Genomic DNA, 13,031 nt, shown 5'->3' with positions numbered 1-13,031 from the left:
CCAGAGCACCAACCCAAGCTCCTTACAGCACAGCCAAGCCACCACTTTCTAACAGCAAAATGCTGGCAGGAGCTGACACTGTCATTATCAGAGAATTTCAGCTCTCTTGTTTCACTCTGATCCTCTCTGAGAGGAAGATCATCCATTCTCCTGGGGTTTGAAGGAAGCCCAAAGCCTGCCAGGTGCTGAATTAGCACGCTCAAGGTGCTGCAAGCCCTTCACGGGGTAGTCACAGAATCACAGACTGGTTGGGGTTGGAAGGGACCTCTGGAGATCATCCAGTCCAACCCACCTGCTAAAGCAGGTTCACCCAGAGCAGATCTCACAGGAATGTGTCCAGGCAGGTTTTGAATGTCTCTAGAGAAGGAGACTCCACAACCTCTCTGGGCAGCCTGTTCCAGTGCTCTGGCACCCTCACAGGAAAGAAGTTTCTCCTCATATTCAGATGGAACCTCCTGTGCTTCGGTCTATGCCTGTTGCCCCTCATCCTATTGTTGGGCACCACTGAAAGGAGTCTGGTCCCATCTTCTCTACATCCACCCTTGAGATATTTATAAACATTGATGAGATCCCCTCTCAGCTTCTCTTCTCCAGGCTGAACAGACCCAGCTCTCTCAGTCTCTCTTCATAACGAAGGTGCTATAGGCCCCTCATCATCTTCATAGCCCACTGCTGGACTCTGGTCACCAGAGTATTTTACAAGTGACTCCTGGCTGTCATTCACAAGTGGTTCCAGCTCCGCCAGTTGGCTGCAGAAACACTACTCAACAACATTTTCCACAAGTTTGTTACTATACAAAGACAAAACCCAAGAGACACTGGAGACTGTCAGTGCCCTCCACCACTCGCTGGTGCCACCTCCATTGCCCGCAGCTGTTGCAGCACAGCCAGGAGGCAGCTGGCTGGTACCTGGGGCTGAGCCATAGCATCCCGGTGCTTGGAGGAGGGATTTCCCCAGTGCTCTTCCAAAATGTTGTGAAAGTGCACCTGAGAGGTGTGTTTTGTTGTTGTTGTTCTTTTGTGGTTTTTGGTTTGGTTTTTTTTTAAAAAAACCATGAAGAGTGCTTTTTCCCATTTGTTCTGATCCATCAAAAGGATGTTAAAAGACTGGGGCTAAAAATACTGAACTTTTGGCCAAACTGAAGGCATATGAGAAGGAAAACCATTTTCAAGAAGCCGTGCTCTCAAAAACAAGAGCCTCTTCTCCTCCCGTCGCCACTACTGCAACCCCAGGAATGCCATTATCACAGCACCTTCATTCAGGGTGTGCTCCCCAGTCATTCAATGTGTTAACCTTCACAGACAGCTTCTTGGTTATTTCAACTACTCATATGTCACTTCAGCAATCAGAGGTTATCACAGATAAATCCTGCCAACTTTAGAAAAAAGTCCCTGAAAGAACTGCTTTGTTGAATGAAGCATCACTTCTGCAACGTCACACCTGCCTTGAAAGCAGCTTCCAGAGATTTCCTTCCTGGCTGATTGTTTTCCCCACTCGTTTTGTCCCTGCTGCGAAATTTGCAAGGGCATCTCAAAGCAGAGAAGCACCTTGCAAGATTTTGCCTAACGCAGTTATTCCTTCTCAGAGATTGATAGCGTGCATGGTATTCTCAAGAAGCTGATCTGTGTGAAGCCTTCATGTGCTTGCTGTCAGCCTTGTGTCCCTGCCTGGCTCGGGCTTGTCCCACACAATTGATGGAAGGCTCCCTAAAAGCACAGGCTGCTGTTCAGCCACCGCACTGGCAGGACCTGGTTCCAGTTCGAGACGCAACCAAAACAAAAATAACCAGGCACAAAACTCGACTTGGGACAGGTTTGAAGAGAGAATCTCCATCAGTTATTTACTTCTTGGCACTGCTGATTTCCAAGACTAACTTCAATGTGGGGTGAAGATTCAAAGCAGAGAAGCGGAACTCCTGACACCAGTGGGATTAACCATAAATACATTCACCCTAACCCAATAAACCTGGGACATCCTATATCCCAAATTGATTTTGCATCTTTCTTTCCCAGTATATCATCTTCGAAAGGTTGACATTTGGCATGCACCTACAGAACAGTCAGGTGATACATTAATCAAAAGCTTCTGCCACAGTACAGGCACAATCAACACATAAGACAGAGTATTGCACTGGAAAATCCCACATCCCAGCACAGCGCACCTAAGAGGACACTTGGAAAAGACAGTGAAAGATTTACTGAAGTTGCAAAACCAAGATAAGCAACATCATTCTTCAGAGGAGGCAAGAAGACAGCCTTCAGCAGCGAGGACCTCCCATTAGCATCCCAAGGCCGCCCCACCACTCACTTTCTATCTGGCTGCACTACATCCCAAAAGGCTACGTGAACAAATGAAGAAAGAGCCACTGTAGTTCTAGGAAAGATGTTCAACCTGCAGAAAACGTGACCAAGTACTCAAATACACTAAGGTGCTGGAACAGACCAGAAATGAACACCCTGTGGTAGGCCTTTTTGAAACCTCTGCCATTTGGAGTGGCAAGGGCTAGGAATCTCTTATTTTTTAATGGCAAAGTGGAGCAATGCCTTTGGAAGGCTGCTTTTCCCATTAAGATGCAGAAGCACAAATCTTCCTCTTTTTTGGGGGGGGAGGAGTCTTGGCTGAAGATGTACCTAACTCAAATCTTAAGCAACCAAGACATTTCTTCCCACAAGGACTGTCCTTCTCTCACACAATCTTCTGCAAGAATTACGTTGGTGCATTAAGTACTCTAAAACAAGTTTTGACTTTATACTTCAAGACTTGAAATAGGACACATGACCTTGTGTGTCACTTGAGTGTACTAAACTTCTCTACTTTCAAACGCATTTTTCTCTATTTGCATAAGTCTGTGGAAAAAATAACATAGTCTATACACATCTTTTTAACCATCTAGATCAAAAAAGTTGTAAAATTGAGCCTGAAGACCACTTACATCTGGTGGTTCTGCTCTCTTATGCATATGGCTTCCTCTAGTTAACTGCGTATTTTCCTGAACTTAGAGATAAGATTAAAACAAATAATCATCACTGTTAATGATATAAGAGGTCCTGGAAAAAGCAGCAGAAGTTTAATGCCAAAACAGAAAACAAAGAAAAAAGAAGATTCACAAATTTTACATATTACAAGAGTTTGGATACAATAGAAGTTTATACTTCTGTTTTCTTCCTCTGGAGTTAAAAAAGTAATTAACATTTTTAAGTGCACATTTAAAAAAATAGTGGTTTACGATTGACATGTTTTCAGTCAATTTCCTAAATGGTTTTAGCAAAATCAAATACAATTCCTACAGTTACAGCAGTTCAACACTTACATTAAGATATTTATATTGTAATGTTCCTAAGTTACACTCTCCACTTCCCAGAATGGCCCTCTTTCATCACATCATTGCTTTAAGTATAATTTATGAAATGTGTTGTACTCAAGACACGCACCTGTTTTAGGATTATAGCCAAATTCTTCTAAGGGGCTTTTACAGGGATATATCAGGATTTTAGGCATATGGCATTTTCTTAACAGGAATGCAGATGCAGTTTCTCATTGGAAAGGCAGCCGCACTTCCAAATTAGCCCAATCGATGATAGCCTAACAAGAAGCAACATGATCTATAACCAAACAATTTGCGTTACATAAATCTTAATGTGGTGCTAAAACAGTAGTGAAAAAATGTTTGGCTAGAGGCAAAAATTCAGCTCTCTTTCCTTCCACTTCTTTGACTTAAGAGGTGCACACTTTAATTACTTGGGCAGGCCAGCAGGCTGTCTTCCTTTAATAATACCATTAGGAATTCCACAGGTTTGAGCTTCTAATGTTAAGGATCTTCAACCTATGCTTTTTAAAAGATGCCTTTTCTCTCATTTCTTCCTGCTAGTTGCTGCATCAGGCATAACAATGCACAAATATGCAACATGCAGTCCAAATTGGGTACTTGTCTGTCACACGAAAACTTAACACTTACAAAGCACTCTGCTAAGGAAAGGATATTTGGTGTAAATCTGAGTTCACAAATAACAGAAAACTACCTTCTCCCCATGCCTGCTTCAGGCTTTCCACGTACATCTGTCCAAATCTGCTCAAAGGCATGACAGCTCTTCATTTTACAGGTCTGAGTTGTGAACATGCAGCAAAATTCCAGTTTCATATTCACAACAGAAAACAAAGAATCTAAACACCAAATTGGGTCATGATTTGTCCTTCTTCACACTTAATTAGATTCTTCTTTTTGGCTAGTTCAACACTCTTTCTAGATCCAGTAATCCATAACAAAGCAACAGGCATCCAAGCATTTGAAGGACATCTGGCTTTTGCCTTGGAGTCCACTTAAAAAAAAAAAGTAATATTTAAAGAAAAGACACCATTGCCATAATCCAACTAGTTTCCTCCCAGGTTTTATGCAGTATAAAATATAGCAGAAAATATAATTATCAGCTTCACACAAATGGCTAATATTTTGGTTAAAAATAGGGGCAGGGGTGGGGGGCAACCAGAGGTCTAGGTGCATAACCAGTAAGGATGTTAACATGTTCAGCTTAAAACCACAGCTTCCCAAAGATCTGCTTAGCAGCCTACCTTTCCATAGTAAGAGAGTCACTAAGCCAGAGAGGAACTATGCATGAACACAGAGTCCTACAGTATTGACCCGCACATCAGCTGCAACAGGGCAGGCTCAGAATTAGATCACTCCCAACAGTTTTTCTTCCCCACCAATGTGCATAAAGTCTCTGATCCAGTGAACACTTAATTCTTTCAGTCAAACTGGAAGTTCTACTGCCACATTAGCCAATGCATCACTACTCCACAGGCTAGCTGTCATGGTGTGCTTCACAGGAGAAACCGATGGTTCAAACTCCATCAAGCAGAGGTCAGAAACTAAGTGAACTCCCAGTCTCACTCACCGTCAGCCAGTGTTCCCACCTCTAGATTAAGAGTAGCATTTCATCAGCTCACAAACCCTTCGCCTTCTGATCCTGCTCCAATCTCAAAAGACAGCAGCAATATTCAGGAAATGACTGCAGGGTAAGAAACATTGCAAGTACCTCCAGACATAGGCAGGCTAAGATGCTTAGGACCAAAGAAGGTTGGATTCTAGGACGGAGCCTTGTCATCTGCACTCCCTGTTCACCTGTAAAGGCAGTTCTGTGACCAACATACTTAATTTACACTCAGCATGAACGGCTTTCGTGGCTCTTTATAGGCACTGCGTGTATCTAATACACCACGCAAAATCCTTGTACATGATTTTGGACTCCGATATCAAGCTTGACATAAAATTTTAGAAGGTGTGATACTCTTAGTAGTGCTGTGAAGTCTATCTTGGATTAGAGTTTCTTCTATCACAGCCTCCAGAAAAAACTAAAGATGTGCTTGCTACAGGCATGCTAGTAGATGACATGATCTGAAATCATTGGCGCCTCATAGCCTCAAAGAACCCCCTGCACCTTACAAAGGAACATAGCACAAAAAATATTGCAAGGAATAAGAAAAAGTTATGCTGGTGAACATGTTCATGGGAAAACAATTTGCATATTAAAGTGAAAAGGCGTCTTCTGATCAAAGTCTCTCTCACTCCTGGACCATCTTGTACACAGGGTCTCCAATTCGAATCGTTCCAGTTTTGTCAATGGCAAAGTATCTTCCAAAGAGAGGGCTGGATTTGTATATGTGTCGCTCAGATGGATCACATAAGCGGTAACTGCAGAGGGAGAGCGCTGCTTTAGCATCAGTGGTAGAAAATTCTAAACATCAAAATATCACTGATGAGAGAAAGGACATACGAACAGTGATGCCCTGGTTTGATCACCATACTAGACTAAAAACTAAATAAATACTACGGTTAAGAGAACCGAGCTGTTGAAATGGAGAAAAAAAGCCAGTGTATTCACACTTCCATGTATAATACACATACAAAAGACTCTATTAAAAAAAAAAAAAACACCACACGCCAAAGTTACAAAGTTAGACCTTTAAATACTTGAAATACCTGTTATCCCAGGCATTCACCCTCGCAGAGATGAAAGAGACAGGGAATGTAAAGTTTGCAAGAAAGAAGAGAGAACTTCCTGAATTTTCTTACCATATAGAATTGCAGAAAGTAGAATGGAAGCCAATATACACAGACCTTTACACTGCATTATTATGTCCCACACATACTTCAAACCACTTTTAAAACACTAGTCTAACATCTGTTGGGATCTAGCCTAAACCCACTCCCACAGCCTAAGCAGCAATGGTATTTTTACAACCTTTTCAATGTTTCCAGGGGCTCCTTCCTGTCGAGGACTCCAGTGTCTGGGTTAACAGTTGTTAAAATACACCTGCAATGACAGACAGTGCCAAATCAATAACTGCTTCTTATTATGAATCTCTATACATCTATATAAAATAACCATCTCAAATGTTTACCTGGCACAACACACTGCCCCTTTCATCTCTACATCGCCAATAAGAATATCCTCCCAGGTGTCCTGAGGGAAGGTAAATATTATGCATAGATTAGACATATTCACATGCAACCCTTTTTCCTGGAGTGGCGCAGCCATTCCTAGAACAAGTAGTACCATTCCAGATGATCACCTTTACTTACACTTTCAAAGTAAGTACAACTGTATTAGGGTACTATTTTAATGAAAATTCTGTGGTCACTGCATTCACACAGTTAAGGACCCACTAGTAATTATATCTGAAAAGAAAGATCCACAAGTAATAAAACCTGTTCTGCGGTGTGCACCTGTCTGAACCTAAAGGAAGCTTATTCTTACTGTATGTGTGACAATCTCATCTGTGACCTCTGGTAAATCACCATTTTTGCAGAAAAGGAATTTTCAGTGGAAGTAAGTTTTCGCTTCCTGTCTACACAACCTTCCTGTTACAATCCTTCTTGGCAGACAAAAACCCATTCCCATTTTAGGCATTTCTTAGAGTTGGGAAATGATCAGATCTATCCAGAGTAAATTCTTTAGAAAAAATGGCAACATGATATAAAAACACTTAAAAGCCACCATCATAAGTTGACTTCATCACCAGATATCTTCCTAGATAGTATTTTTTGAACTTCCAGAATATTGTCAGAGATGCAGTGATAGATTGCAGTATTTCAAGGGTCAGTTTTACTTTTCTGCCAAAGACTATAAAACATCACACTGTCAATTTACAAATTGTTCATTTGTATCATTAATCGATCAATTACAGTATGCATAGCTTTCTCAACTTCACACTTAAAGATGAGCTCTCAGTAGCAGCCTGTCATTTAGATACACTTATTTTATCCTTTGCTAAGCTAAATAAGCATCCACAGACCTGCCTCCTCCCTCAATGTTTCACATGCGCTGATGTGAGCAGAAACTGTACCTCACTGGAATCCAGTTGTATAAAAAAATTTAAAAAATAAAATAAATAAAATAAATAAAATCACAGAATAGCAGCTTTCCTCATCCTTGTAGGCACCATCACACAAGGAAATCATGTTACAATAAAACATAACCAAGCCTTCAAAAAGACATTTAAAACAGTTATTTTACCTCCTCAAAAGCACTGCAATCTGCCACAAGAATATTTGGTCGGAAGTTCTCTATCTTAACTTTCTTCTCCAGCCTGGCATTTAGATCTTCCAGTGAAGCTTCCGAGATGATCATGACTGGGCTACAGTCAGGATAGGCAATCTACACAAACACACACAAACAAATCCTGAGGCTGCTGCGAAAGCACAAGAGCCAAGTTACTGAATGGCACAAGGACAGATATGTTGGAACCAGTGGCCACATATTAGCCTGACAGTGTCAGGCTGCTGTACTCAGGTTTTAATTTTCCTGCAAGTAGGTTAACAAGTAAAATAATACGCCCTTTCCTAGTTCAGTAACCACAGCAGGTTTCATGTGCTCAAATTGTAAAACTAAACTTCTACTCATAGAATGAAACCAAAATTATATAAGGTACCACAACTTCTTACAAAATAATAATGTATGCATGTCCCAGACGTTTATTCTAGGTGTTACAGACAGAACTAAATATATCAGTAAAACATGTTAAGTTATGAAAGGCACTTAAGATGTTTATGGACCTGCTGAACTTATCTTGTTGACTATAATCAAGTAAGTAAATGTCTCTGCATAATGAACCTACCTTATAAAACCACCAGGGGGAGTGTCACATACAGAACAGCAACACTAAGCTGGAACTGTGCATTCATCAGTCTAAGTTTGCTGGGAACTGGGAGAGCTGCCATTTTAGCAAACAAGGCTAAAGAATAGTATTAAAAGAAAACCCCTTATGTATGTCAGTTCCACAGGAAGAAGAAAAAAAAAAAAAAAAGATAAATTTTGGCAAGAATTTTAGTGTATAGCACTCCTGTCTTTCTCTTATATTATCTTTTCCCTCCCCTTGTACACACCTTTACAACCACAAGAGATGAGTGTTAAACTAACTATATAAACAATTCTGGCCTCTTTTCATGCCAGGATTCCTGAATGTCACCCCTTCTAATCTGCAACCCTTTTTGCTGAAACCTAGTCTTCTGTATTGGTTTTAGCACCCTTACACAATAAATGCATTTGTATAAAGTCCATAATTGAATATACCTCCTTCTTGTTCTGCAACAAGGAAAACACTGATGCCCTATAGATAACAATATCACATCGGTAAGGCAAGGTACTCACAATTTATATTTGCTTAAAAAGCTTACACTCACCAGCTACAGTTGAAACCACCTTCACGTGAGTTTTTCAGATAAAAAGATGGGCATCGGTGGCGTCAACTACATGAGGATGTCTGAGCACAGCGTCTCCTTTCCCTACCTGCATTAACTTTCTCTAATATCACACCTTCAAGCCACTTCCCAAAGCAAGAGAGAGAGATGAAACCTCTGTAACCTTCTTTGGATTTTAACTCCTAGGCCCACAACTACACAGCCCTAGGTTAAGCATCGATCCTTTAAACAAAATATGAGGTAACACAACACACATCGGTACATGCCTAGATGTTAACAAGGGATAGGGAATGGAAGCTTGCTGTGCAACACCGATTACACTATCAAAATATCTCTCAAAATGTGACACTTTCTATTCACTGAGACACAAAAGGAATGCTATCAAATTCTGCAGTGTAATAGCACCTCTTCAAATATCAGTATCAGACTCTTTAGCTGAGAACGGTCAATAGCTTAGAACAGATTTAAAGTAAAATTTGAGCACGTTATATCATCACAGAAAAGGAGAATATTTATGTGGTTTAAGTAGATGACCACAGAGCTTGCTAAACTAGGCTTAATCACCAATGATGGAATGGGTGGGAAATGGTTAAAAGAAAGTACTTCTGAGTAAAAGAACATTAATTTACCTCATCTGTGGTTCGGAAAAGGTTTATGATGTCCTTGGACTTTCTTGGCACCATGGAGGACTCGAAGTGCACCAGTCGATACGGCCCTGAATTCAGGAAAGTGCTGATCCACTGAGCCACTTCATCTCCACAGTCCCTGCCTTGGATATCCAGTCCAAAGACCCTGAAGGGTCACAAGACACATCAGCGAGTTAGCTGGAAAGCTGAAGGCTACAGCATGCTTATTATTCAAAGGCAAACAACTTGTTCTAACAGTAGTAGCAAGGTACAGTAAACAAACCGCCTGGATTCTAACAAGGTGGAAGCTGGCTTCTGAATTTGGCACAAGGATCATTCCCAGTGTGCAACCTCCTAGTGGCCACCTTGTTTTGAAAGTTAAGGAACATGGACATGGCCAGACGATACCAGTTGGTGAAAGAGTAAGCCATGAAATAGCATTTAGGTGCCCAGACCCAACTGTCATATCAGTGACCAGCAACAAACCTACCTGTTTGCCACAGTCTCAAGTGAAAAAAGGGTCTGCTCTTGTATTTGCATGTGACTGCAACACCAAAAGATTTCTACCCAGAAATCAACTAAAAGGCAATTAATTTCAGAAAATGAATGATAGTTTGAAAGGATGTGGTTAGTTACAGTAATTAACATTTTACAAATGTTATTAATTGCAAGTGTCCCTGATTGTTAAGGAAGCTTTCCTTCAGATTTTAGTGCTATAAAAATTTAGCCAGAGCTGAGTGAAACTCTTAAGCTCAAACTTAAGATTTGAAGCTATTCTATATGCTACGCGAGGTTAAACATTTATAACGGAGGCAAAGCCCAGGGGGCATAAAAAGCCACTGGCCACAGAATACAAACAAGTTTACGCAAGAAGCGCTTCGCTGGCAAGAAAAAGTAAACCTCAACTCAACATTCCAATGAACTTCAACACCAGTCATGAACAATTTTACTACACTCTTCAAAGTAGCGATTTCGACCCAAATGCACTGCGGTTTCTTCTACCTCTGCAATCATACCTGGGACAGCTTAAAGCATAGAGATGCCCAGGCAGCTCATCTAGCCTGAGCCCAGCTCCTAGGAACCTTCCTTTACTCATCTGGGGGAGAGATGAATCGTTAGGGTGCTGGCAGCAATACCCCAGAGGGCTATAAAAACCCTCTAACATTTGCAGAAATAGAAATTGTGCCTACACAACGGCTTCAGTCCTACATTTGGCTCCCGAAAACACAGGCTTTTAAAATATCCAAGTAAAATCTGCAACTGGATTTACAAGTTTTAAAGATTAACATCTGCGCAGCTTTTTTCAGCCAGACACGTTATTGCGTGGCCTCAGCTCTCAACTGCCGGGCAGGAGCCAGTCCCAACCTGAAGGCACCATGCTCGCCCAGCAGCAGAATAAATACACAAGTCTGTGCAGAGGGCCCTGACAGCAGCACGGACCACAGAGCAAAACAGCTATTCCCACCCAAAAGCTGAGAGGGAAAAATCTCAGAGCAAAAGCCAAATCTTCATTTTCCTGAATACACTCCTGTTCCCAAACCTCACACCTAGGAACGGATGAGAAGGCATCAGCCTCGAGCTGAAAAACAGCAAATTGTTTAAGGACAGCACAGTCATCCAAAACACCAGGATTCCTCCTGAGAAGTGTAAGGCAATGTCTAACTATGGGTATTGCTCATTTCACATCCTGTGACACCACCTACAATACCAGACAGCTTGGTAATTTTCAAAGTCCATTTATATGTACCTAACTCTTGCTTATTTGCATTCCCGAAATCTGGCAATTTTTAAACCAGTGAAGGCAATAGTTCATTATGGAAAAAAAAAAAAAGAAAAAAGAAAAATTAAAAGAAAACCTCATCATTGAGATTCAAAATTCAAAAGTCCAATGTATTTTTTCATTACCGAAATGGTATGTAGTCTATTTAAATCTTTTTCTAATGGCACAACAAATTTTAGAAAAATAACATCTTGAAAAATGCATGTTTTTGCAGTGTGTGTGTCTTTGGTTAACATATACACATTACAGACATTTTTAAAAGACTGTTCTATTCCTCCATTATCATTCCTAACTTGCATCTGCTTTGTATACACAGAGATATGGAGCTATGCTAATCAAGGGTTTCCACAGCAACAGATTTATGCTAAAAGCTAGCCAATGCAGCTCCTTTCCAGCACTCTCTTATTTTTAATTATAGCAGCTGGTACATTAACCCTCTCTGCTATCTAAAGGAAAAACACTTATCAGTATCTTTGTATGAGCTAACGCCATTTACGTTTCCTAAACAGCCTTACATATTAATTAACATTTTAACAGGGAAAAGGTTTTCTGCTCTCCCTTGGCAATTTTCCAGCATGGATTTCAATAAAATAACTAGTCCTGAATTTGACCAGCATAACTCTAGGCACACAGCTGAACAACTACATCTGTAAGCCGTTCACCTGAAACCACTTTGAGATACGGTGCACAGGGACTGATTTGCTTGGGGGACACCCATCTTTCCCCTGTGACCATAGAGTGTAACTCCGGCAACCGAGTTATTAATTTAGGCACCTCAGTGAAATGCCTACAGACAGGGGTGAGGGAATCTAAACATCAACATCTCACCAATTCCAAATGGCCAGCGTGTATCCAAAAATGTTGACGCGTATACTAGCGGTGACCAAGAAATACCAATATGTGTGACTGGGGCTCTGAGATGCAACTGCTCACCCAAGCAAAATGAAAACACTAAACACGAATGAGTAACCATGACAGTCTATGAAGACTGAAGAGCACAGTTCATTTGGGAGATGTATAACGTACGGTCTTTGAATATTGTGTCACCTTTTCCCAAGGTTTGTTTTCGGCAGTGTTCAGCGGACTAAGACTAGACCTTTCGTTACGACAATTAATCCTGGCCTCCTGAATAACACATGGCAGGAAGTTTCACCCTCCAACTCCTGCACAAGAAAATGCAAAGCACCACAGAGTCTTGAAATAACGTAGGGTGTAGGTAAAAGGCAGTATTTATAGAAAGGTGAGGGGGGGAAGCCCCTAAAGCCACACAAGTCCCCCCACGACTCCTCCACGCCGCCGTCGTTCGGTACCTGCAGTTCCGCACGGGATTTTTCCTGGGGAGCTTCACGGGCACGCACACCTTCTTCATCTCGGGGGCCTCCAAGGTCAAGTGCCCGTCTTCGCAGCCCACAGAAACGAGGACCAGCCGCGGCTCCTGGCGAGCTGTCACCATGTGCCCATCTTCCTTGGTCACAAGCCAAAACCTGTCGCGTGACGGGGGACAGAAACGCACCGAACAGGGCTGAAGGCCGAGGCCGGGTTCCCCCCGCAACCCTGGCACAGCAGGTGCCTCTTGGAAGAAAACGCCCCACAACCGCGGAGCCAGAAGGGAGCTGGGGCCGGGCGGGAGCACCGCGCCAACCCCCGCCGTACCTGTCCCGCAGCTCCCCGCTCTGCAGCCCCATCAGCGTCACCTGCAGCTGCCGCACCGCCAGCCCCCGGCACGACTTCACCGGGTACACGAAGAGCTTCAACACCGTCCCCACCCGCTCCAGGCGGCGGCGGCGGCGGCGCCCAGCCGCCCTCCTCCAGCGCCAGGCGCCCAGCACGGCGCCCAGCGCCAGCAGCGCCGCCGCCCCCCACAGCCAGCGCGGCCGCGCCGCCCGCAGCGACAGGCCCAGCGGCCCCCGCGCCCCGCTCATGGCG

The 13,031-nt window shown here is 42.6% G+C and overlaps 1 protein-coding gene across 1 annotated transcript; it reads right to left on the bottom strand.

The window, feature by feature from the left end:
• Positions 1–374: 374 nt before the first annotated feature.
• LOC135986480 (mitochondrial amidoxime reducing component 2-like) lies at positions 375–13,030 on the bottom strand. The gene is made up of 7 exons (XM_065630444.1): positions 12,759–13,030; positions 12,416–12,589; positions 9,329–9,491; positions 7,516–7,656; positions 6,401–6,462; positions 6,241–6,312; positions 375–5,690 (listed from the first exon to the last, which is right to left on the bottom strand). The coding sequence occupies exons 1-7, from the start codon at positions 13,025–13,027 to the stop codon at positions 5,561–5,563; spliced, it is 1,011 nt and encodes a 336-aa protein (XP_065486516.1). The 5' UTR covers positions 13,028–13,030; the 3' UTR covers positions 375–5,560.
• Position 13,031: the final 1 nt, after the last annotated feature.

This window comes from Caloenas nicobarica, chromosome 3, assembly GCF_036013445.1.
Source record: "Caloenas nicobarica isolate bCalNic1 chromosome 3, bCalNic1.hap1, whole genome shotgun sequence".
Taxonomy (NCBI): Eukaryota; Metazoa; Chordata; class Aves; order Columbiformes; family Columbidae; genus Caloenas; species Caloenas nicobarica.
Note: the sequence above shows the minus strand (reverse complement) of the source record. Positions and strands in the feature narration are given on the sequence as shown.

Coding starts and splice junctions, on each gene's coding strand:
- LOC135986480 (XM_065630444.1), bottom strand. CDS start 13,027: ATGAGCGGGGCGCGGGGGCCGCTGGGCCTGTCGCTGCGGGCGGCGCGG. Junction 9,492..12,415: donor AATCCCGTGCGGAACTGCAG/GTACCGAACGAC, acceptor GTGACCCTTCAG/GGTCTTTGGACTGGATATCC. Junction 6,313..6,400: donor GGGGCAGTGTGTTGTGCCAG/GTAAACATTTGA, acceptor CTGTCATTGCAG/GTGTATTTTAACAACTGTTA.